Source organism: Balaenoptera acutorostrata, chromosome 2, assembly GCF_949987535.1.
Source record: "Balaenoptera acutorostrata chromosome 2, mBalAcu1.1, whole genome shotgun sequence".
NCBI lineage: Eukaryota > Metazoa > Chordata > Mammalia > Artiodactyla > Balaenopteridae > Balaenoptera > Balaenoptera acutorostrata.
The window spans coordinates 163,234,978-163,257,093 of record NC_080065.1 but is presented as its reverse complement, the minus strand read 5'-3'; the positions used below and the strand labels follow the sequence as shown (position 1 = coordinate 163,257,093).

At 42.0% G+C, this 22,116-nt stretch overlaps 1 protein-coding gene across 1 annotated transcript; it reads left to right on the top strand.

Annotated features, from left to right (window-relative positions):
* Window positions 1-984: 984 nt before the first annotated feature.
* Window positions 985-1,686, top strand: LOC102998417 (nuclear transport factor 2). Its single transcript, XM_007194798.2, has one exon. The coding sequence runs from the start codon at window positions 1,061-1,063 to the stop codon at window positions 1,442-1,444; it is 384 nt and encodes a 127-aa protein (XP_007194860.1). The 5' UTR covers window positions 985-1,060; the 3' UTR covers window positions 1,445-1,686.
* Window positions 1,687-22,116: the final 20,430 nt, after the last annotated feature.

The following is a 22,116-nucleotide window of genomic DNA, read 5'->3' as shown; positions in this document are numbered from 1 at the left end:
TCTCTCCTCCCCGCCCCCTCCCCCCATCTAAGAGAAACTCCTGAGTAGAGTCTGTATAAAAAGAAGCTCTTCTCTGAACAATGGACTTTTGGAAACAAAAACTGTGTAGTGTATTTTAGATGACAACACAGAATCTCATAGCTTGTTTGCCTTATGTTTGAGGTTTGTGTGAATTGCACTTCCTTTACAGTTAAATTCTTCCCAGTCTTTGCTTTCTCTCTTGCTCACTACACAGGCTAAGACATTTCTAGGTTTTATATTTATTGGAATGCAAAATAATTTCAATGATTTTGTTCAATTAAATTGCCGTTATTCAAACAAATCATTGTTTGATGTACTACACTTCTAGTTTTCAAAGCATTGCCGTTATACTAGGCTGTAACTGATTCCCAAAAAGGAGTAAAAATACTGATGCTGAATAACATCTCTAATTGGGCCATGCAAGATTTGTACATCACTTGTGTTCTTACAAGCCAATCTAAATATTCAGTATATCATATTGGAATGTATAATAATGCAAACATGTTTATCAAATATTTATGATCAATGTCTTTCTTTTTCTCATGTTCTCAATAACTATTTAATAAAGTGTGCTGACCTTATGGTGTTATGAAAATGACAGAAATGCTGCAAGGATTTTCCAGCCAACTATTGAAGAGAATTGTTCTCAATAAAAGCTGTATTAAGGGCATAGCAATAGGAACAGATACAGCTTGACTGCTTGTCTTTCATAAATACATGTGTAAATGTAATTTCCCAAGTGCTTGTGATGGCTCTCTTTAAACTGTATAAATCTTACTGTCAATTCTATACTGTATATAGAACACTTCTTTCTGTTGAGTAGAGAAACCGTGTATGTATTTATATATATTTATGTTAAAAAATGAAACCAAGATGGGTCATCTGGGAAAACAACTCTTTGGAATAAAAATATTTTAAAAGGTGAATTTAAATATCTGAATCAGAATATATTACAAGGCAGACGGCGCTGGGTTGCTGCCGCCGCTGCAGCCATCGTGCCAGCCCCTCGGGTCTCAACTAGGCTGGGTGACGCTCCAGAATGGGAGACAAGCCAATTTGGGAGCAGATTGGATCCAGCTTCATTCAACATTACTACCAGTTATTTGATAACGACAGAACCCAACTAGACGCAATTTATATTGACGCGTCATGCCTTATGTGGGAAGGACAGCAATTCCAGGGGAAAGCTGCCATTGTGAAGAAATTGTCTAGCCTTCCGTTCCAGAAAATCCAGCATAGCATCACGGCGCAGGACCGTCAGCCCACGCCACATAGCTGCATCATCAGCATGGTTGTGGGCCAGCTTAAGGCCGATGAAGACCCCATCATGGGGTTCCACCAGATGTTCCTATTAAAGAACATCAATGATGCTTGGGTTTGCACCAATGACATGTTCAGGCTTGCCCTGCACAACTTCGGCTGACCTCCTCCCAGCCAGGCACTCATGCTGTTTCCTCCTCCCTCCTCTTCCCGATATTATTCATGCTCCTCCAGATGCTCCAAATATCATACACAAATGAGCAGGGCCGCGGTGGGAGTGGGCGCAGTGCGCTACTGCTGCCGAGGTATTGTGCATGATGTTTGGCCGCTAGACTAGTTGCATCTGACGGGAGAAGTTTGTGTTGTACCAGCGCATGCCTTGGAAAGAGTTAAGTAATGCGGAAGGTTGTCTTTTTTTTTTTTTTTTTTAAATCTACTGACAAGTTGCTCTAGTAACCCAAAGAAGTGAAGGAGAAAGCAGCTGCCTCACCACTGAGATATTGATTTGTTCAGATGTTTCAATGCCGCATGATACAATAAAACCACGAAAATTTTCTTAAAAAAAAAAAAAAAAGAATATATTACAAGCACTAGGCGATCATTCTCATCAGTTGTGGGAGATCTATAAATCCTCTGGATCTAGGGAAGGTTTTACCATATGTCTTAATATATTAGGTAAGACCAGGAAGCTTCAACAGCCCTGAGGGTCAAAACAATGGGCCGTGCTTCCGCTGGCCTGTATACTTATAGCAAATGAGAGCAAAAGACGTGATTGGGCGGGTTATTGCCCTTGTCAAATGCAATCTATTCATTGTTCAGGAAATCTCCTTTGCTTCGATGCCCATTTTCCTCCTGTTATTTTTTTCTTAATTATAAATGTAACATCTTTTAAAACCTATTTTTAAATTTCAGTGACAAGTGATGAACTGGCCAGATGTCCAAAGATCTTGAAACTCTCATCTGCCCTCAGTACTTAGCAATACTTAGGTTTTTTGTTTGGTTGTTTTTGATATGCTCAAAGGATATGGAAAAATTATGTCTATAGATAGTTCTGATTGAATGGGTATCTTGATTAGCCTTATATAAATGAATGATAATGAAAACAAAGTATATAATGAGAAACAGTGGTAGGGATTCATGAATTATTAGTCATTGAAAGTATATAATAAAGTTTGTAAAGAAAACAAAAAGTAAAAAAAAATTAGGGCTCTTATGGACTCATGCAATTTGTTACCAAAAACAATAGTGTAACAACATGTTTTCATCAAAGTTTTCATAAGAAAGTGAGAACGAATTTTTAATGTCCTTACTTTTAAATAACAGAAATGGCTATTGTAGACAGTTTTCCATTCATGTGTGAATGCTCTAAATTTGTGCATGCACATTTTACTCTGTGCTGTTATGTTATCATGAAATTTAAGTTAAAATGAAAGTAACATCATGAAAGAATGTGTGACCTAATGTATGACTCTCCCAAATATCAGTCATTTTCTAATACTTGAGCAGCTGATTAGTGATGCAGCCTGTCACATTTTAAAATCTAAAGTTGAATTATTTGCAAATGTACAGAATTCAGACCTAACTTTTATTGAGTTAAGTGCTAGTTGAGAGGCTGTATTTCGTATTACTGTGTTTTCATATTGTTTAGGGCTGTGATGGGCTTGAGGTAAGCCTGTTTCTGAAGGCTTGTCTCCTGACTCTCCATCTGCAAATGATCCATACAGGTCGCAGAAGATTTAAAAAAAAGAAATTTTGGTGAAGTTGAAAGCTTAAAATGGGTTGACGAATCTCTGCTTGGCATAGATCTGATAGTTAGGAAATAGTCCCCCCCCAACATAGACTTGCCACCCAGCCATCCTAGAAAGAGATGCCTAAGTGGTAATTGACATTATTTTTTTAGTCTTCCAGAGAACCAGGATATTTTTCCCTTTGGAAAATAGTTTCCTGAGAAACTATCCTAACTTTGGTTCTCCCCATTAGGACCTAGCCATATTTATATCCTGTTTTTTTTTTTTTTTTTATACTAACTACAAAAACAAAAACAAAAAGAAACTTAGTTTACTCACAGCTTGGATGGTACAGGGGAGATAGAGCTATCAGTTCCTAACTCAGGCTTCAGCTGTGTCTTCCCTTCATCTCTGTTTCCTTTGTGAGGACACTGCAGGGTAAAGCTTTAGGTAAATGATGGGGCCCATGAGTGGATCTGAGTCTTCAAGAGAGCAAGTATGTACTGATGCCTGCTCATGGCCACACTGACAAGTCTTCTCTTGACACCTTGGAATTCGGCTGTCTGGGTCTAAGTGTGTCAGAATATGGAAGTCCTAGATCACAAGATGTGAATGTTGGGAGTACCCTGGTGGCCTAGTGGTTAGGATTCTAGGCTTTCACTGCCATGGCCTGGGTTCAATCCCTGGTCACGGCACTGAGATGCTGCAAGCTGCACGGTGCAAAAAAAAAGATGTGAATTTACAATAGGTGTCTTTCAGTTCCTGATAGGCTCTTTGTCCCTCCCATGAAGACATAGATGGTAACCTGCATTGCATCTCTATTTCAGGGGCTTCCCTGCTACAAAGCCCAGGGCTCTGGCTTTGGAGGTCTGCCCCAGTCAGTGTGCTGGGAACTAGAAGAGCACAGCTCTGAGTGCTGCCTGCTTCTGGAGCTGGGAGCCAGGTTTAGGAGGTCAGGCCCAGAACCTAGAGGAGGGAATTACTTCTTTCGCTCTACTGTGCCAGCAAGTGTGAGCTGAACAGAGCCCAGCACAAGGGGGCATGCCTGATGTGGGCCCTAGGGTCTTGGTAGTGGGCACACCCGTGAGCCCGGGGCATGGAGGGGTCATGATCAGAGAGGTGAAGCCCTCTCTGCTTTGCTGCGTTTGGAAAGTCACAGCAGTAATACTGTCTTCCCAAATGTTTGTCTCTAGCCTGGGAATTGCTGTTAAGGCAAAGGAAGCTAAAAAATTGAGGGGCTTACTAAGACCACCGAGTTATAACTATCACTCATTGAGTTTGTATCTTTTTTCCTCTTTGATAGACACATGTTGCCTGACCTGTGTGGGTTAAATACGTGTTGAATAATCAAATGAATATATGAGTGAAGCATCCCGGATGCTTGTTGGAGGGTGTTGCTGGATGGTGGCAATCACTGTTCTAGGCTGAATTTTGGAGAAAACAAGCAAAACCTCTGATTCTTTCTCTTCAGGTCTGTGATTTGGTGAGCTAGCCTCTTTGTAGGAAGTAGCATTTAGAACAGGACACCATTTCCTCCTCTGGATCAACCTTTGGGCTTCCGAGAAAGGTTATTTAATTTCCTAAAATTTGTTTTTTCATAACTTATTCCTGGATTTTAATATTCCGTATTCTGTGTACTCTATAGCCCCAGCTGGGGAACAGAATTCCGTGTGTTGTAAACACTTCCAAGCACAGAAGGGGTTTTCGATCGTCAATGAATCCCTGCCACTGTTTTGAGCAGACCCATTACCAAATCATCCCAACCAATTTTATTTTGGGTACTAGATCTCAGCTCTCAGAAATTCTGTGTTCTCCCTGATCTCCCCCATAGGTGTTTCACCACGTCAGCCCTGTAAGTTCAGTTCTTGTAACTGAAGATGGAAAAGACTGCTTGTATCCCTCAGAAGTAATAAGAAAAGAGTTTGGGTGACTGACTTTTCACTTATTCTTTCCTTTGTCGTGAACATCCTGTCAGCTCTTGCTTAGAATGTTAGGTGGGACGGCACCTATCCATTTGGGCTCTGGTGAACAATGAGGTCCTTTTCCTCCATTTTCTTGGCTGGCCCTGGAGACACCACGGGCGATGTGTCATCCGTGAAGCAGCAGATGCAGTGGCGGCATTTTCTTCTACCGCAGGGAGCATCCTGGCTGCAGCCCAGTGCAGACCTGGAGCGGAGGTTCTGTCTACCGAGGAGGAGAAGGGCAGCTGTCGAGGTTTCAGGTAAAATTTGCCATTAGCCTTTGTCCTCGGGCGGTGATTCTGGCAGTGAAGGCTCTTTGGTGGCTGCCTGCACGGAGATGTTCTGCTCAGAGTTCGTTGTCGTGCCATCAGCGCACAAGGACCACAGCTTTGAGATTTCCCCCGCTCTCGATTTCTTTGCAAGTCTGGACACCTCTGAGATACTCTTTCCTCCAAGGTCCTCATTCCCATCCACTGAGATGGCGCACATCTTTTCCTCAGAAACCGTGGCAACTTTTCTTTCATTGCAGTGGGAATTTTATTAAAAAGTCAAGCATTTTTGGACCACAGTCTTATTCTGGTGAGTGTTTTTCCCCCCAAGTTGTAATAACATAAAATTTACCATTTAAATTATTTCTAAGTTGCAGTTCAGTGGTATTAAGCCTTCACATTCACAGGCCGCCATCACCACCATCGGTCTCCAAAAGTTTTTCATCTTCCCAAACTGAAACTCCAAACCAGTTAAACAATAATTCCCTTTTCCCTCTCCTCCAGCCCCTGGCAACTACCAGTCTAATTTGTCTCCATAATTTGACTATATTTTACCGCATTTTAGTGGAACCACACAGTATTTGCCTTTTTGTTACTGGCTTACTTCCCTTGGCATAATGTCTTTAAGACTCATCTGTGTTGTAGCATGTGTCAGAATTTCATTCCGTTTGAAGGCTGAATAATATTCCATTGCATGTATCTGTTTATCTGTCAGTGGACACTTAGGTTGTTTCTACCTTTTGGCTATTGTCAATAATGCTTCTGTGAACGTGGGTGTACAAATATCTGTTCGAGACCCTGCTTTCAGTTCTTCTGGATACGTATCCAGAAGTGGAATTGCTGGATCATATGGTAATTTTATGTTTAATTTTTGGAAGAACTGCCATGGTGTTTTCCACAGTAGCTGTACCATTTTACATTCCCACCAGCAATGCACAAGGGTTCCAATTTCTTCACATTCCCGCCAATGTGTATTATTTTCTATTGGTTTGATGATAGGCATCCTGATGGGTGTGAAGTGGTGGTGAGCAGTTTTTGTATTGTTGTTGTTTTCTATTCCAAGTTAGTGCTTCTAATTACACTGTCATTAATAAACAAAAGTTCTCAGAAACAGAGGTGTTCATCTATTCAACTCTTAATTTACCCAGCATTTAGGCTCCTGAATCTGAAGCCACCAGATAACAAAATTACAATCGATCATAGTTTAATAAAAACCAGTAAAAGGTTTAAAGATTAAACTTAGCCTTTAGTCACCATAAGAATGTTGTACTCCTATTCATATTGCTATCAACATGGTCCAGAGAGACACCTTATCATGCTTGGATTAGTATCAGCATCTTTTAATTGATTTGATTTATTCATTAAGTTTCCTTTTTTATAATTTCCCTGCCTCTATTCTGTCCATTGCTCCAAACTGACTTTCGTTAGACCCTGCACTGGAGGAGGAATCATTCTAAAATACTACTTTTATTAGACCTCTTTTTCTGCTCAAACTTTCAATGAATGCATCATAGTTACCTCTAGACCCCGACATTCAGGGTCCTCATTAATCCAAACCAAGCCTAATCTTTGTCACTTGTACTATGTGAACGATTTTATCCAGTCTGCTTCATGAACAGGCCATGTACTTTCCTCATCCTCTCGTTTTTCCATATGCCACTTCCTCTGCCTGGGTCTACTTCTTCCCTCATTTCTGTCCACGGAAATTCTGTGTCCTTCAAGGGACAGCTATATCCTACTGCTTCCATGACAGTCCTAATAACGATCCTGCCAGAAATACTCATTCTAGCCTTTGAATACAGAGCACCTTATAAAGTATGTTTTACTCCATACTTTATACGTGGTGCATTTCAAATTTCCCTTATGTTATCTTTGTTTTTTAAAAACTGATGTGTTTAACAGTTTTTCTAGCTGTGAATGTCTTGCCTCACCTGGGAGACCACGGTATCCTTGCAGCCAGACACTTGGGGTGTCCTCAGCTTATTCACAAGTGAAAAGTGCCCCAGCCTTAGAGTCAGGAGAACTCCTTTCCACTTCTAGCTTTGTAGTTTAGTACCTGGGTGGTTTGGGGTGAGTAACTTTACCTCTTTGGGCCTCAATTCCCTAATATGCAGCATGAGAAGGTGGAAGTAAAGAGCTTTCCATGGTCCATTCAAACTGCATCTGGTCGTCATCTCAGAAATGACCCAACATGCAAACCCCTTCTGCTGCTGCCCGTGGAGCTTTTCTCTTCCTCTCTTCTCATTTTAGTCTTGTTCTGTGGAGAGCAGTCATGGAAAAACAATTGTGAAACTTTTGGACACTCCGAAAGAGGAGTGACAGCTTAAGGAGAGTGAAAAAGTATCTCCCCTTTCCTCCAAAGCTTTTCACCTCCCTTGCCTTTTGGGTCATTTTATTACACTGTCAAAAATAGTTATTTGTGTTCACGAGCATTGTCTTTTCAAGAAGCAGATACTGTCTTTGAAGCTATAAAGTATGATTAATATATTAATTTACAACTGTAAACTTTTAAAGCAAGAAGTTCAGTCATTTGTTTTATGAAATGACAAAGAAGATTCAAAGTGCTTTACTATGAATTTTTATGTATTTATTTGAGCAGTGTAAATCTGACACTGTTTTGGGTGTTAATGATGAGTGCTGTTGTGGAAATGGATGAGACCAGCACAGAGAGTAGGGAATCTTGGTTTCCAGCCGGATGGCACCAGTTCTGTTGATGGTGGGGAGAGAGTTCCCACCTTCATGCAGAATTGGGTTAAAAGACCTTCTTTCTCAGCTTATGACATTTATGGTTGGGGCAAGAAGATGATATATTTTAGTCCTTTTGTGAGTAGAAGGATCAATACAGAAACAAGTTGTCAAATGAGAAATAATTTGATCTTTGTAAATCACTGCATGAAGAGACGTTGGCAGTGCCACAGGGGCCGGGCACGACTCAACTGTGTTGTGTCTAGTTTTGTTTTGCTCCTTCCTTTGCCTCTGGTGAGTTCAGCTATTCCAGCAAATCTAATGGTGCTTATAAACCTTGGCTCCTAGGTCCATATCTCTAGCCCAGACCCTATTTTCTGGCTCCAGATCAGTATATTCAAGCACTTACCAGATAACCCACCCAAATGTCCTATAGACACTTCATGGTAAATATATTAAACAGGATCTCATCACGTCCCCTGCAGTCCATCTGGACACCTGGATACTAATGATGAAACTGCTATCACTACTCCTATTACAGTCACTGCTGTTACTACCAGCGGCTTCCTGGAGTGACAGCTTATTCTATGCCACATAGAGTAGTAAGTGCTCAGAAGAGCTTAGTTAACCCCTCACCATATGGTAGCATCAGTGTCTTCCTAGTTAGCCCAACCGGAAACCTCTCCTTCTCCCCCATAGCCATTTGGTGACCAGATCTTATTGATTCTACCTCCTTAACACATCTGAGACCCCTCCCTTCTACCCCAACTCCACTGTTTCTGTAGCAGTTCTCAGCCTTACTGTAATAGCCTCTTATCTTTGCTCAGGGATTCTCCTCATCTTAAATTCATTCTCTGAACTATTGCTAATGATCTTTCTGAAGCAGAAAAGATGGTACTATACCCTTGCTTAAACCTCTTCAGCTGCCATCAGGATAAAATCTGAACTCCTTAGAATGGCTTAGAAGGCATTCACCTTTTATCCAAGTGTTCTTATCCAATTTCTTCTCCTACCTGGAACCCCGTGCTACACTGATGGCATGGCTCCCCACGTGCCAAGTGGCTGGAGGGATCTTTACATTTACACCTACTGTTCATTCTTCCCCATAATGGTCTGCTTCTCTATCTACTTTCTGTACCTTTGCTACCCGTTGTTCCAGACTATGTCCTTCAGTGGGAGGATGGTTACATAAAACTTTATGGCTATATAATGGATTGTGTTGTCTTTAAGAATCTTGTTGTAGAAGAAAGTATAATGACTTACAGATACATTCATAGTATATTGTCAAGTGAAAAAATATTATAATGCAGACTGTGTATAATTGTTTTTATTATTATCTATCTATTTATATCCATCTGTCAATCTAAAGAGAAATAAAAACCTGGAAAGCTATATAACAAAATGTTATCAGTGAGGCATTAGAATTATTGATGTTAGGAATTTCATGTGCTTCTAAAATTTCTATAGTGATTGTATATTCCTTTTAATAAGGAAAAGGAATACATGCTGTTTTTAATAGAAATACTGACAAAGACTGAATCTTACTTAAGGGAATTTGTCCCTTATGAACATTGCCTTTCTCATAGTAGATATACTAGTTAGGGTAGGCTAACTGCTGTAACAAGTGGTACCCCAAATATATTACAGTGCAAATTCAATAGTTTATTTCTGCCAGTGAGTAGACAGACACAAGATAGTCTAGTCTTTCCTTTCCTCTGAAAGAGACTGGTGCTGACACCTGAGGCATAGCTGAACCTCACTTCCGACCAAATTGGTTGCAATAGGCAGGGTTCCAATTTGCAATGGTCATTTCATTCTTAATGGCTCAGCTGTCCTTTGGAAAGGAGACAGATTTGCCTTTTGCTGCCTCATTGCAGTGGGTGAGCCGAATAGTTACATGCAGAGCAGACATAACAGCCATCCATGTTTACGGTAGATAAATACCATATGAACTACGTGCTCTTTCTTGTGTTCAACTTCGCATTTTGCAGGTTGGTTTTGCATTAAATCTTTCTTTTTAACATTTTATTTTATATTGGAGTATAGTTGATTAACAGTGTTGTGTTTTGGGTGGCCAGCAAAGTGATTCAGTTATACGTACACATGTATCTATTCTTTTTCAAATTCTTTTCCCATTCAGGTTGTTACGTAATACTGAGCAGAGTTCCCTGCGCTATACAGTATGTCTTTGTTGGTTATCCATTTTATTTTATTTTTTTCCTTTATAGCAGCGTGTACATGTCAGTCCCCAACTCCCTAACTATCCCTCCCCCCGACTCTTCCCCCCTGGTAACCATAAGTTCTCTAAGTCTGTGAGTCTGTTTCTGTTTTGTAAATAAGTTCATTTGTATCTTTTTTTTTTTTTTTAAGATTCTGCATATAAAGGATATCATACAATATTTCTTTCTCTGTCTGTCTGACTTCACTAAATCTTTAAGGTTTTGCGCTAACACTTAAAGGTGGCATGCTCACTATGTCTGATTTCATCTGCTACCACTGGAAATGCAGAGGGTCAGGCCATAGTCAGTGCCTTTCACTGGCATGTTGAGGATGCCTTTTAAAGCTCTGTGTTTAACAAATCATTTTGATATAGGGGCTGTGGAGAAATACTCTCAGGCTTTATCACTGCCGACTTAATTGGATTTCATGATCACATTACTTAGTAGGATAAATTAAAAATGGCTGGTCAAACTGCCTGTAAAAAGCAAAATTGTTAGGTTCAACCTGCCCAGTGTATTAACTGTATTGATGAGTAATCATTCCACCATTTTAAATCACTTTTATTAACTTTTTTCATAGTTGTATTTCCAGGAACTTGCTAAATAACTCATTATGTACTCAGTAATATTTCTTTTTAAAATACTATCGAAAAGTCCATGAAAATGATTAAGTTGCCAATATTATCTACCTACTTCCTGTTAGTAAGAATTGTTGGCAATTTTATGATGCGCTGGTTCTATGCCAGTGCTTCCTTTGTGCAGCCCAGGAGGAAAAGGAACCAACTCGTAACAGGTGAATGGAGACAGTAAATGCGTGGTTGTGAAGCTGTGTAAAATAATTAGTCTTTTGTGCATCTACATCATGCACGTTATTGTTGTGCTCTCTTAAAAAAAATTTTTTTTTAAATAAATTTACTTATTTACTTATTTATTTTTGGCTGCGTTGGGTCTTTGTTTCTGTGCAAGGGCTTTTTCTAGTTGCGGCGAGCGGGGGCCACTCTTCATCGCGGTGTGCGGACCTCTCACTATCTCGGCCTCTCTTGTTGCGGAGCACAGGCTCCAGACGCGCAGGCTCAGTAGTTGTGGCTCACGGGCCTAGTTGCTCCGCGGCATGTGGGATCCTCCCAGACCAGGGCTCGAACCCATGTCCCCTGCGTTGGCGGGCAGATTCTCAACCACTGCGCCACCAGGGAAGCCCCAGAGGATACTTAAGAATTATGTGTAGGGATGTCCCTGGTGGTCCAGTGGTGAAGACTCCGTGCTTCCACATCAGGGGGTGTGGGTTTGGTCCCTGGTCGGGGAACGAAGATCCCGCATACCACATGGCGGGACCAAAAAACAAAACTAAAAAAAAATTACGTGTAAAGGATAGAGACTAATCATATATGTGTGGTACTCTTCTTCAACCTCATCCTCATCATGGGCCATTTGGCTCCACAAGGTCCTTGAGTTCCAGAACAGCTTAAGGCAGTGTCCTACCTGCAGGTCAGTCAAGGACGTATCTGTTCATTCATTAAAATGGATTAGAAATTTGTCGTTAATTTACCACTTCTTCAATGAATTTGTGTAGCCCCCCAAATCCTATTCCTTTCCTCTTAGATTTAGGCACTCCTGACATGTGAGAGAGATTGTAGGGGCCATTCTGAGGATGTTGCTTAAATAAATTACGAGAATCATGAGATCGCTTAACAGTGTAGGTAAGTGATAGAAAAAGAGAAGCAGTGAGTGCACTTTACTGATTTCCTGCTTCAACAAATATTTACTGGGCATCCATTATTTGCTAGTCTTTCTACTGCTTTCTGGAATCCTGGTGGTGAAGAAAGTAGGCATGGTTCTTTCCGAGCTAATAGGGTAGAATTAACAGTTACATAAGGGATTGTGATATATATTATATATATTATTGTAGATATATATATATATAATTGTGCTAAGTTTTTATAGGGGCAAAAGTACAAGGTACCATGAGAACATAGAACAGAAGACTGTAACTTAGTTTGAAAGATATCAGAAAGTCTCCTTGAGAAAGAGACATTTCTGATGGGAGTGGGAAGAGGAAGAGGAGAAAGGAAGAGAGAAGGACATTTCCATTCCTGATGCAGGGAAGAGGAACAGCAGAGAGGGCTGTCAGTGCAAAGGAGGCAAGACTGAGGTCTGAGAGGTAAGGAGAAAAATCAGATTATTTTGGAATTTTTAGGGTTCTGGACTTTGTCGTAAAAGCCTGGGAAACCACTGTAGGGTTTTTAAGTACATCAGTTATAAAATTTCCATTTTGAAAATGTCACAACTGGCGGTTGTGCAGAGAACGGACAGAAAGGGATGTTGGGTGCCTGCAGGGAACTCGGGGCTCCGAGTGGGGTGAGGATGTGGGCTCGCTCTAGAGAGGGAGCAGGAGGGATGAAGAGAAGCAAGAGGATTCGAGATGGTTTTGGAGGCATGTCTTCAGCTTGGTTATGACGGGGGGTTGCTTGTGAAGGGGGCTGTGGAGGCTGGCTCCTGGGTGTCTGGTACGAGCCCTTGCGTGCACGTCAGGAAGGGGACGGGGAATGCTGCAGAAGGAGGTGAAGCTTCCTGTGTGTGTGATCCGTGCAAATGGAAACGCCAAGTCAGCACTTGCATGGCTGGAACTCAGAAAAAGAAGTCTGAGTTGGATTTAGGAACATGGGAGTTTTGGACAAGGACGTGGTTATTTCTGTCCCCAGGGAGTAGATACAGTTGCTTGAGGGAAAGTGGGTAAAGGGTGAGGAAAGGTGAGTAGAAGATGAAGCATGAAGGACAGCAACCTTTAATGGTGAGGCAGAGGAGGGGACAGAGGTGACAGGGAAGGAGCAACCAGAGAAGGAAAAGGAAGACTTAGCAAGGAATCAGGATGGAAGAAGCGGTCAGCTGTGTCCCTAGAAAAATCATGTCGGAAGGTGGGGAAGGGAGAACCTGCCCAAAGCAGCACTTCCTGAGTGCTGACTGCTGCCAAACGCTTTGCATTTTATTATTTTTTATTTTTTAAAATTTATTGGAGTATAGTTGATTTACAATGTTTTTAGTTTCAGGTGTACAACAAAGTGAATCAGTTATACATATACATATATCCACTCTTTCTTAGATTCTTTTCCCATCTAGGTCATCACAGAGTATTGAGTAGAGTTCCTTGTGCTATACAGTAGGTCCTTATTAATTATCTATTTTATATATAGTGTGTATTTGTCAATTCCAATGTCCCAATTTATCTCCCCTGCCCCCGCTTTCCCCCATGGTAACCATAAGTTTGTTTTCTACATCTGTGACTATTTTTGTTTTGTAAATAAGTTCATTTGTACCATTGTTTGCATTTTAAAGTGCACATAGTTTGTTAACAGCATGGAGGCTTTGTAAAGAGTTCTGGCCAAGTGCCAGGGGTGGACTCCAGACAGGGGTGGGTTGAAGTACTCATGGCCAGCTTCTGGATTATCAAGACTGGCTTTTAGCAATATTTTTATTTATTTGAACCTAGGTAGCAGGAAGCCATTTTAAAAACGCAACCAGGACTTCCCTGGTGGTGCAGTGGTTGAGAATCTGCCTGCCAATGCAGGGGACACGGGTTCGAGCCCTGGTCCGGGAAGATCCCACATGCCGCGGAGCAACTAAGCCTGTGCACCGCAACTACTGAGCCTGCGCTCTAGAGCCCGTGAGCCACAACTACTGAGTCTGTGTGCTACAACTCCTGAAGCCCGCACGCCTAGAGCCCGTGCTCTGCAACAAGAGAAGCCACTGCAATGAGAAGCCCGCGTACCACAAGGAAGAGTAACCCCTGCTCGCCTCAACTAGAGAAAGCCCACGTGCAGCAACAAAGACCCGACACAGCCAAAAATAAATAAATGAATAAATATATAAAAACGCAACCTTGTTTTTGACATGGGGTTGGGAAGAGCGATTCTACTTGAAGGATCTAATGGGTAGTTTGTATAAAGGATCTAATGGGTAGTTTGTAGTTTTTAAAAAATCATCGAATTGTTACATATAGTGTAACTAAAGTGTTGCTGAAGGTCACCCTTTTATTAGTGTTTTTCCCCTTGGCTAAGAGTTCTGTTCTACGTACCACATAAGCCACTTCAGTGACAGATAATGGTTCAAATATTTCTTGACACGCTGACTTGAGAACTAACTACTGTCTCTCTAGTAGGTACCTGGGTCCTATGGGAATTTAATGCTTCATCACGTAAGGACTTGAGAAGTGACATCTAGCAATCTAATTAAAAAAAAGATTTGAGTCTAAAAGTCCTCGGACTGTGCATTAGAGCTACCTTAATCTGAAGCTCTGACTGGGCATTTTAACGAGCGCCAGTCAAGAAATGCAGTTATTATTCTGACAGTAACTGAATGCGTTTCTCCTGCCCGTCTGTATACAGTCATTTTATTGTCTAGTCAGCTGCTGAATTGATGCATTCATACCTATATTTGCATGAGGACTTGGAGCTACCATAGGAAGAATGGTTTTGAATTTCCTGTTTTCATTTGTTTACTTTCTGTGCAATAATAGTGTTTTCGTGCAAGGATTTTTTTTTTACATTGGGTTTGCCTGATTTTAATACAGTGTACGTAAGCTAAGAATCAGATTTATGAAAACTGTACATTTATAAATCAAAAGAAATGGAGAAAGGGATGAAAAGGAAATCTCCAAAAAAATAGGAAGAACAGTTCTGAAACCTTTGACCTCAGCAGCAGGCCCCTTGGTCTAATTCACCCCGTAGAACCACAGATGGGTTTTTGGACCAAATGTTCTGATCTTGGACAAACAGGTGGTTTGCAAGCAGGGTTTGTACATTAGAGTATACAGATCCCTGGGCTTAACTCCTGGAGCTAATAATTCATTTGGTCCAGGGTTTTGTCCTGAGACTCTGCGTTTTGGGAACTCTCCTTAGGTGATCTGGGAGTCCTTGGACTCTGGGTCCCTAATGTGTTTTCAATGCGTAAAGTTGAGGATTTTCTGGAAAATCAGAAGCTGGGTAAGAAAAGAGAGAATTAGAATTTACTGAGTTTCTCGTATGTGCCAAACATTCTTTACATATTTTACCTCCTTTATTCCTGAACACCATCTTGCGAGGTATATCACTCTATTCCAATTTTAACCCAAGATTCAAAGAGGTTTACAGAACTTTAAAGGTCAGGCAGCTGCTGGGAGGCAGAACATCTTTTTGCATTCGGTTCATTTGATTTCCTCTGTTAGAACCATGACGAGGATCGGAGCAGTGCAGCCGGGGAGAATTCTAGTGACACCATCCTCTGGGCGAGGCCATCTTGCCCTCTTTGTCGTGGGGAGCACCCACGTTTGCTAGTGGACACTTTCCTATTTATCTTCAGAGAGTGTCCAAATGGGTGATTGGGTGGGGAGACCTGGATGCATTTTGAGGGTGTTGAAGTCAGATCCATTTGGACAAAACTGTGTCTTCAACACATTGCAACGAACAAGCCAGGTTATCCTGTTAAGAGTTGATATCGTTTCTCTAAAAGGTCTGTGCTAACAAGTGCGTGTGTGAATGGGCAGATACCACACGTGGACATTAATATTTCTCTAGGAAGGAAATGAGACCTGATGGGGTCCAGAAGGGACGATCTGGAGGCGGGAGTGGACTTAGCACCCAGCTTAAGGGTCAGGCCTTGCTCCCTGGACCTACCTCTGTCTCTTGTGACCTTGGGAACATTCCTTGATGGTTCTAAACTTGATGCACAATGCAAATAATGTGTCTCTCTTAGAGATGAGGGAGTGTGGGCTGTGATAGTGTAGTTCGAGCACCTAGGTCATAGTAAGTGCCCTGTTTATGCTAATTGGGAGAGTGAGGGGTGGTCACCGTGGAGCCTGAATGGCGGCAGGGAGGATGCAGTGTAGCTGGGGACACGGCAGGAAGCAGCAGTAGAGGCAGAAGTAAAGGTGAGCATCACCTGCTTGAGTGCTGTGCTCTCCATTCCCTTCACGAATTCCTATTTTTTAATCTGTGACACCAAAGGTTCTTTAACAGAGTGTTCCTCCAAGGGTGATGTGTGGTCAGCAGCCTGGACCAGCCTGGCGCTCACTAACACCACAGATGGCGGAGTCCGCCCCAGACCTGCCGCTCTCCGGGTGTTTGATGCTCTCTGAGGGCTGAGCTGCACTGCTTCCCGAGGCAGCCTCCCTCCGTGTGAACCATGTTTGGGAAGTTGCTTGGTCACAGAGGAGCGGGTGTCCAGGCTCAGCCGTGCTGGCTCTGCAGCGAGGGTTCTTTCTGCAGGATGCTGTAGATGGTGGCAGGTGAAAGACACTGAGCGTGAAGGGGAAAAAAAATCTTTCCTAGAAAAGTTAAATGATAACATGCCCTACCCAAATGAACTCTGGGACTGGCACCAAGAATGAGTAATAATGGGACACCAAGTAAGGATGCTCTCAGAAGAGCAGCGGGTACAATGCGGGCAGACAAGATGGTGGAAAGGGGGTTGAGAGAGTGTGTCCGAGACTCCCCGGGGAGGAGAGTGGAGACCCCCTCACACTGAGCCCTGATTGGGGCAGGTGCCCTTGGGGAGGGGAATTGCAATGGCCTTAATCCAAGAATGACTTTGAGGGAAGCTTCCAGCACATAGAGAAAGATCAACCTGCCAGACTCCACTTGCCCAACTGGAGTGCACGATGGCTGCTCAACCGTTTTAGGCTCTGGGCTTGGGGAAGATCTCCCACCTTGCGGTGGGCTCTGTGGAACCAGGCTGAGAGTGGATATTTTTGCATTTAGAATATCTTAGGGAATTGAGCAAGATGAAAACCAACCTTGGTAACTACAAAAAGTGGACATAATGCTGCTTTCTATCTTCTCACTACGAATGATTTGAGCTTATTTGGTGTGCTCACTCTGTGCTAAGCCCTTCCTGTTTGTTATCTCACTACATCCTGGTAATAATCCAGAGGTTGCCATCATTATACCCATTTTACAAATGAAACTCTCCCAGTGCAGTTATGGTATTTGCCCAAGACACACAGCTAAATGAGTGGTGAAGCTGGGATGCAGAACCAAATCAGTCTTGTTAGAAAGTTTCCTTGTATACTAAATGCAGGTTTTCTCTACTTGGCTCTTAGGAAAAAATGAAAGGCACTGTATGTGATGACCATTATAATGTAAATAAGGAAAGCAATAGTATGTATTCCCTGCCCTCCCTAATTCCACAAATACTTATTTATTGATCACTCACTGCTCCTGGCGTGGTACAGTTGCTAAGTGGGATATGGAGAAATGTGAGGAATTTATAATCCAGCTGAGGAGAAAAGATAGGTGTACACTTAACCAGAATACAGGTGTAACGTGTCACAAATGTGTCACAAGTGTTTAGATCTTTGAACTTCTCCCAGGAAGGAGAAAGCACCTCTGCTGGGGCAAACCAAAACACAAAACAAACAAGCAACCTTTAGAGAGCATATTAATTAAGATAACACTCTTCAGGTAAGTGGGATTGTTTCATTTTATGTTTTCAGAGTGTGTCAAAAACCGTTTGTAGAAGCATGTTGCATATGTGTATCTTGAGTTGGAAAAATAATTAGAACAGGGAGTGTATCAATTAATACTAGACATTTGCCCCTTCCTTGGATAACTTCTGTATAACAAACACAGGCCCACCTGCCACTGCAGATAATAAAACTCTCACAAAAGAACCTCACCAAATGGGGGAGAAGTTATTACTATGTTTTTTGGGGGGGGGGGGAATGATAAAATGTATATCAACACTCTTCCTTGGAAGAAATGTAATTTCTGTTTTAGTAGGAGAAAATAGAATAATACCCTGGCTTCAATGCTATTATCAGGAAACATGCCTTTGTTTTTATCTTGAGGTAAGGTTTTTTTCATATCCTGTTGGGAGTCTGTAGTAACATAGTTATTTTCGACGATATTGTTTGGCCATCATTCTTTGAAGTTCATGTCTCTGGTCTCATTCTTAATTGCTTTTACATTTTTTATTACGTTTAATAGCGACCACCCATTAAAACTATTGCAGTACCTAAGTATATCGTAAATTTATCTGACGTGTTATTGCTTCTGGATTAGAAGATGGAAAATAATTACAATTCTTCTTCTTGTTGTAATGCTATTATGATGATGATTTACTATTTCCCCAGTTTCTGTGATTTGGTTCTTTTCTTCATTTGTATGTTTGTTTGCTGGACAGGATATTTGCCTACTTACATTTAAAAGGAATAAACTCTCAGAGCTGTTGATTTGAGAAATCCTTTTACAATGCCATGGTAATCTGTTTAGCTCCCAGACATTTCTTAGCAGATCGAAGGAGTTTCCTGTCCACTCCCAGAGGTCTGGCCGACTTTTATTTATCTTAATGAAGGTTCTTCAGCTTACCTGGGTCTGGTCTTGGCCTTAAGTGAATTAGTGAACCAGAATCTTGGAAATGGAATATAAGCAACATTGCATTAATTTCTAAATTTTTAACCTCATAACACAGCAGGTGCTACCTAAGGTAGTTGCTGTAGTGTGAGGGCAAACTTAACGTCTGCAGAGCCTGTAGTTGGCAATATTTTAAGGAAGTATGGGTCTTTCATGCCATTCGTTTCAAATGCATTTGTAACACTTTGTAGATATGTAGGGATGAAACAAATGCTTCTCCAGCTAATCAACCAACCAAGCAGCATGTTCACCCCTGGATCATTGATAACTATTGATAGTTTATAGCATATGACTTTACACAGTCATTAATTCAATGATATGTTCTGACCTTTACTAAGCAGTGTCCTAAGGATGTCCACTGTTTTAAATCCTCAACAAAGTGTTAAAAGCCCACAAAGTATTCAGAGCACTGCTTACAATCTCCATATTCATAGTCATTTTTTCCCCCCAGTAAATATGCTTTGAGCACTTATTATGAGCCAAACACTCGGATACATTGCTGAATAAGGACCTTACCCTTATGGTGCAGATTCGTATTTTACAATCTGTCAGCTCAGCGGTCTCAGAAAGGCCATCTTTTCCCAAAGTAGTTTGTGAAATCAGAAGGAAAAAAGGCCATCTTGGGGTTTAACCTGAGTTCTTGTCTTTTTCTGACCACACGATGGGCTTTAAGGAGAAGAGGGAATGACCAGAGAATACCTTCCGAGAGCAAATGACTTTTCCAACACAGGACGTGGGCTGGCACTTCCAGGGTAAATGAAGCCATCAAATTAAGTTGGGCAGTTGGTGGATGGGGGCAGGTCATTTGTGGTCATGGGAGAGGTTTCCAGATTTTCACAAGCTCAGGAGCTCTGTGGCATTTGAACACTTTTCACCTTAATTTTAAAATAATGATAATTTAAAAAACCTGTATAGGTTGATATTGCGCGGCTAACTGAATATGAGCTGTCCTTCAAAACAATGCATTCGTCTCCATGAATGAAGGGCTCCTGAAAATGTCATGAGAAGGCTGTCACGGGCTTAGGCCTTGTGGTTTCCAGCCTTGTTTCAAAAAGACAAAACAAATGTTGCAACCTTTGCATTTTCAATGCCTATCGGTTCCACCTGCTGCCCTGCATTCCTGGGTTCTTGTTTATCCATTTCTAGGTCTCAATTGGTCTGCAGATTGCTTTAATGTGCTGGGTCCAGGTGATGTGATATAGATGCAGTGATGAATAAATGAATGAGTAAATAAATGAAAAAAAGTCAGGTTCTCCATCCTTTAGGGCCTCGTCCAGCTAACTTTGTAGTAGGGGCTGGTGGAGCATCTCTGCGTGTCTATTTCCTACATGTCTAATGGCATGAGATAACTGTGAGTCTTCCTTAGTTAGACTTCGTTATCATTACTGGGATGGAATGAATTCGAGAATGATAGAAACAGTTGTAGGTCAGAGGAATGAAACATATCCAGAATTCATCGCTGGGAAGGGGGAAGAGAAAATAAGGGAATCCTTTGGGTTCCTCTTCCCACCATCCTCCTCACAAGTTCCTCCCATGTTAGGAGGAGTTGGTCAGATGATTGATTCAGGCTGTCCTTCATGGGGCCCTGTGTCCTTTTGGGCCGTGTTTCCCTGTCTGTGGCCAAGTGTGAAAGGGCTTGTGTTCCCATGGACGGCTGGAGGACCCCTTGCCTGTTATGCATGGCAGGCCCCCCGGCCTTCCCTGCGCACAGCGTGGGTGGGACCCTCCCAGAACCCCAGCGCAATGCTCGGGGGTCTGTGTCAGCGCTCAGTGAGGTTGGTTTGCTGCAGGGCTGTGGGCGTGCTCCACAGTCCCAGGATAGATTGGACTGGAGAAAGTAGAAAACTTCAGGGAGACTTTGTGGCTAAGCTTTGTACGCAGACACTGTTTACCAAAGGAGTTCTGGATTTGGAAGTCATCAAAAAAATGAAACTTGTCCACCTATCTATAAAAATGATGCCAATTATTGTGTTCATGCCCCTCAGCAGGGAACCCCAGAGAGGAAGGGAGGTGTGAAGGGCAGGACACGGAATCAATACCCTTCCCCCCACCTTCAAGCCACTAGCACAGTCCAAAGAGGATCCAGTATTATTACCATTACTATTTGTTTGGTACCCATTATGCAGTTAGCTCTGGATGATGGTGTCTATGTGCTTATTTTCCTGGCTAGGTTGCAGGCGGGAGATTGAAGATTACACATCTGTGGGTCTCCAGCAGCACCTAGTAGAGTGTTTTAAAGCGTGACTTATTGCACTTTTTTTTTTCTTCTCCAAATGTGAAATACTTTCATGTGGCACCTTGTCTAGTTAGCAGGGCTTTCATGGGGCAGAGGGCACAGATGTGTGTAATTTTCGGGCAGGTGTGTAGGTTGTACCACACTTTGAGTAGGTGAGGGACTCTCCGAAGTACAGCTCTGCTTCCTCTGGCAGGTGGCTTTCTCCTCCCAATCTTCCCCTTCTTTTCTATTTTTGGAGATGGAAATCAGAGGAGTGAGCTGCAGGTTGAGATGATGGGAAGAAAACCAGAAAGCAAAGAGAACAGGTAGATGTTTTCAACTTTATTTCATTCACAACTCAAAGTCTGATTAGGAGAATGTGACCTTTCCCTGTAAAATAATTATCAGGATTATCGGCTGAAAGAAAAGAGAAGCAGGGAGAAAATGCTCTACTCTTTTGCAGTGTGGTAGACCTTTGTCGTTTTTGACCTAACTTCTCCCTGACCACCCTCGTTGCTCAGAGCCCCCTTCCTTCCTTCTCCCGCAGAGAGAAGCAGCAGTAATCCCCCTGCAGTCAAGGCCTCCCACTCCTGGGAATTCCCTTACGGGGAAGAAGCAATCAGTTAACTCACGATACTTTTCCACTCTAAGATTTGTTGGGTTCCTTTGAAAAAGAGATGATTTAAATGAGTGGTGAAGGAATTAACTGTGTGTAGGGACGTCCTCCAGCCATCCCTGGGAACACACGTCCAGGGTGGGGAAAGGTGGAAAATGTGAGAGAGAGAGAAGGTATAATGGATAGTGAAAGCTTGTTGAGAAGTTGGCTGGGAAGTTTTCCAGAGCCAGGTGGAGGGATTGTTTTACCAGTTCATTAAGATTTCTTCCTGCAATAGTCTTCTGGAACTTTCGTCTTGAACCTCTAAAACAACAGTTAGTATACATTATATTTTAATTCAAGTTCATATTATAGTGAGAAAAAAATTAACTGTCTCAGTAGATTCTTTGTGCCAAGTCGAGAGACCCCAAAGGAGGACGCAAGCACATGGAGAGGGAAATGGTGGTTGAATTGCAAATTCAGGCATGGCAGTTGCTAACTTCTTCAGGAGAGGGAAAAAGAACACACCACAGTCAACTGGCAAAATTTAATAGATTAGGAATTAATCAAGGTCAGAGACTCTGCTTGGGACTGGGGTGGATAAAGAAAGTATGGTTGATGACCAGTGTGTTTATAGTCTCATTGGGAAGTATCTGGGCCTTGGAAAATAACTACACTACGAGATTATTTTTGGCAAAACGTCAAATGATCAAGTCATGGATAAATGATAGAAGTATTCAGAGGAGCTGGAGCTCATTTTTACCTGGAAGGGTCAGAATAAGC

What these genes read in the sequence shown, in the direction of transcription:
- LOC102998417 (XM_007194798.2), top strand. Translation starts at nt 1,061, where the DNA reads ATGGGAGACAAGCCAATTTGGGAGCAGATTGGATCCAGCTTCATTCAA.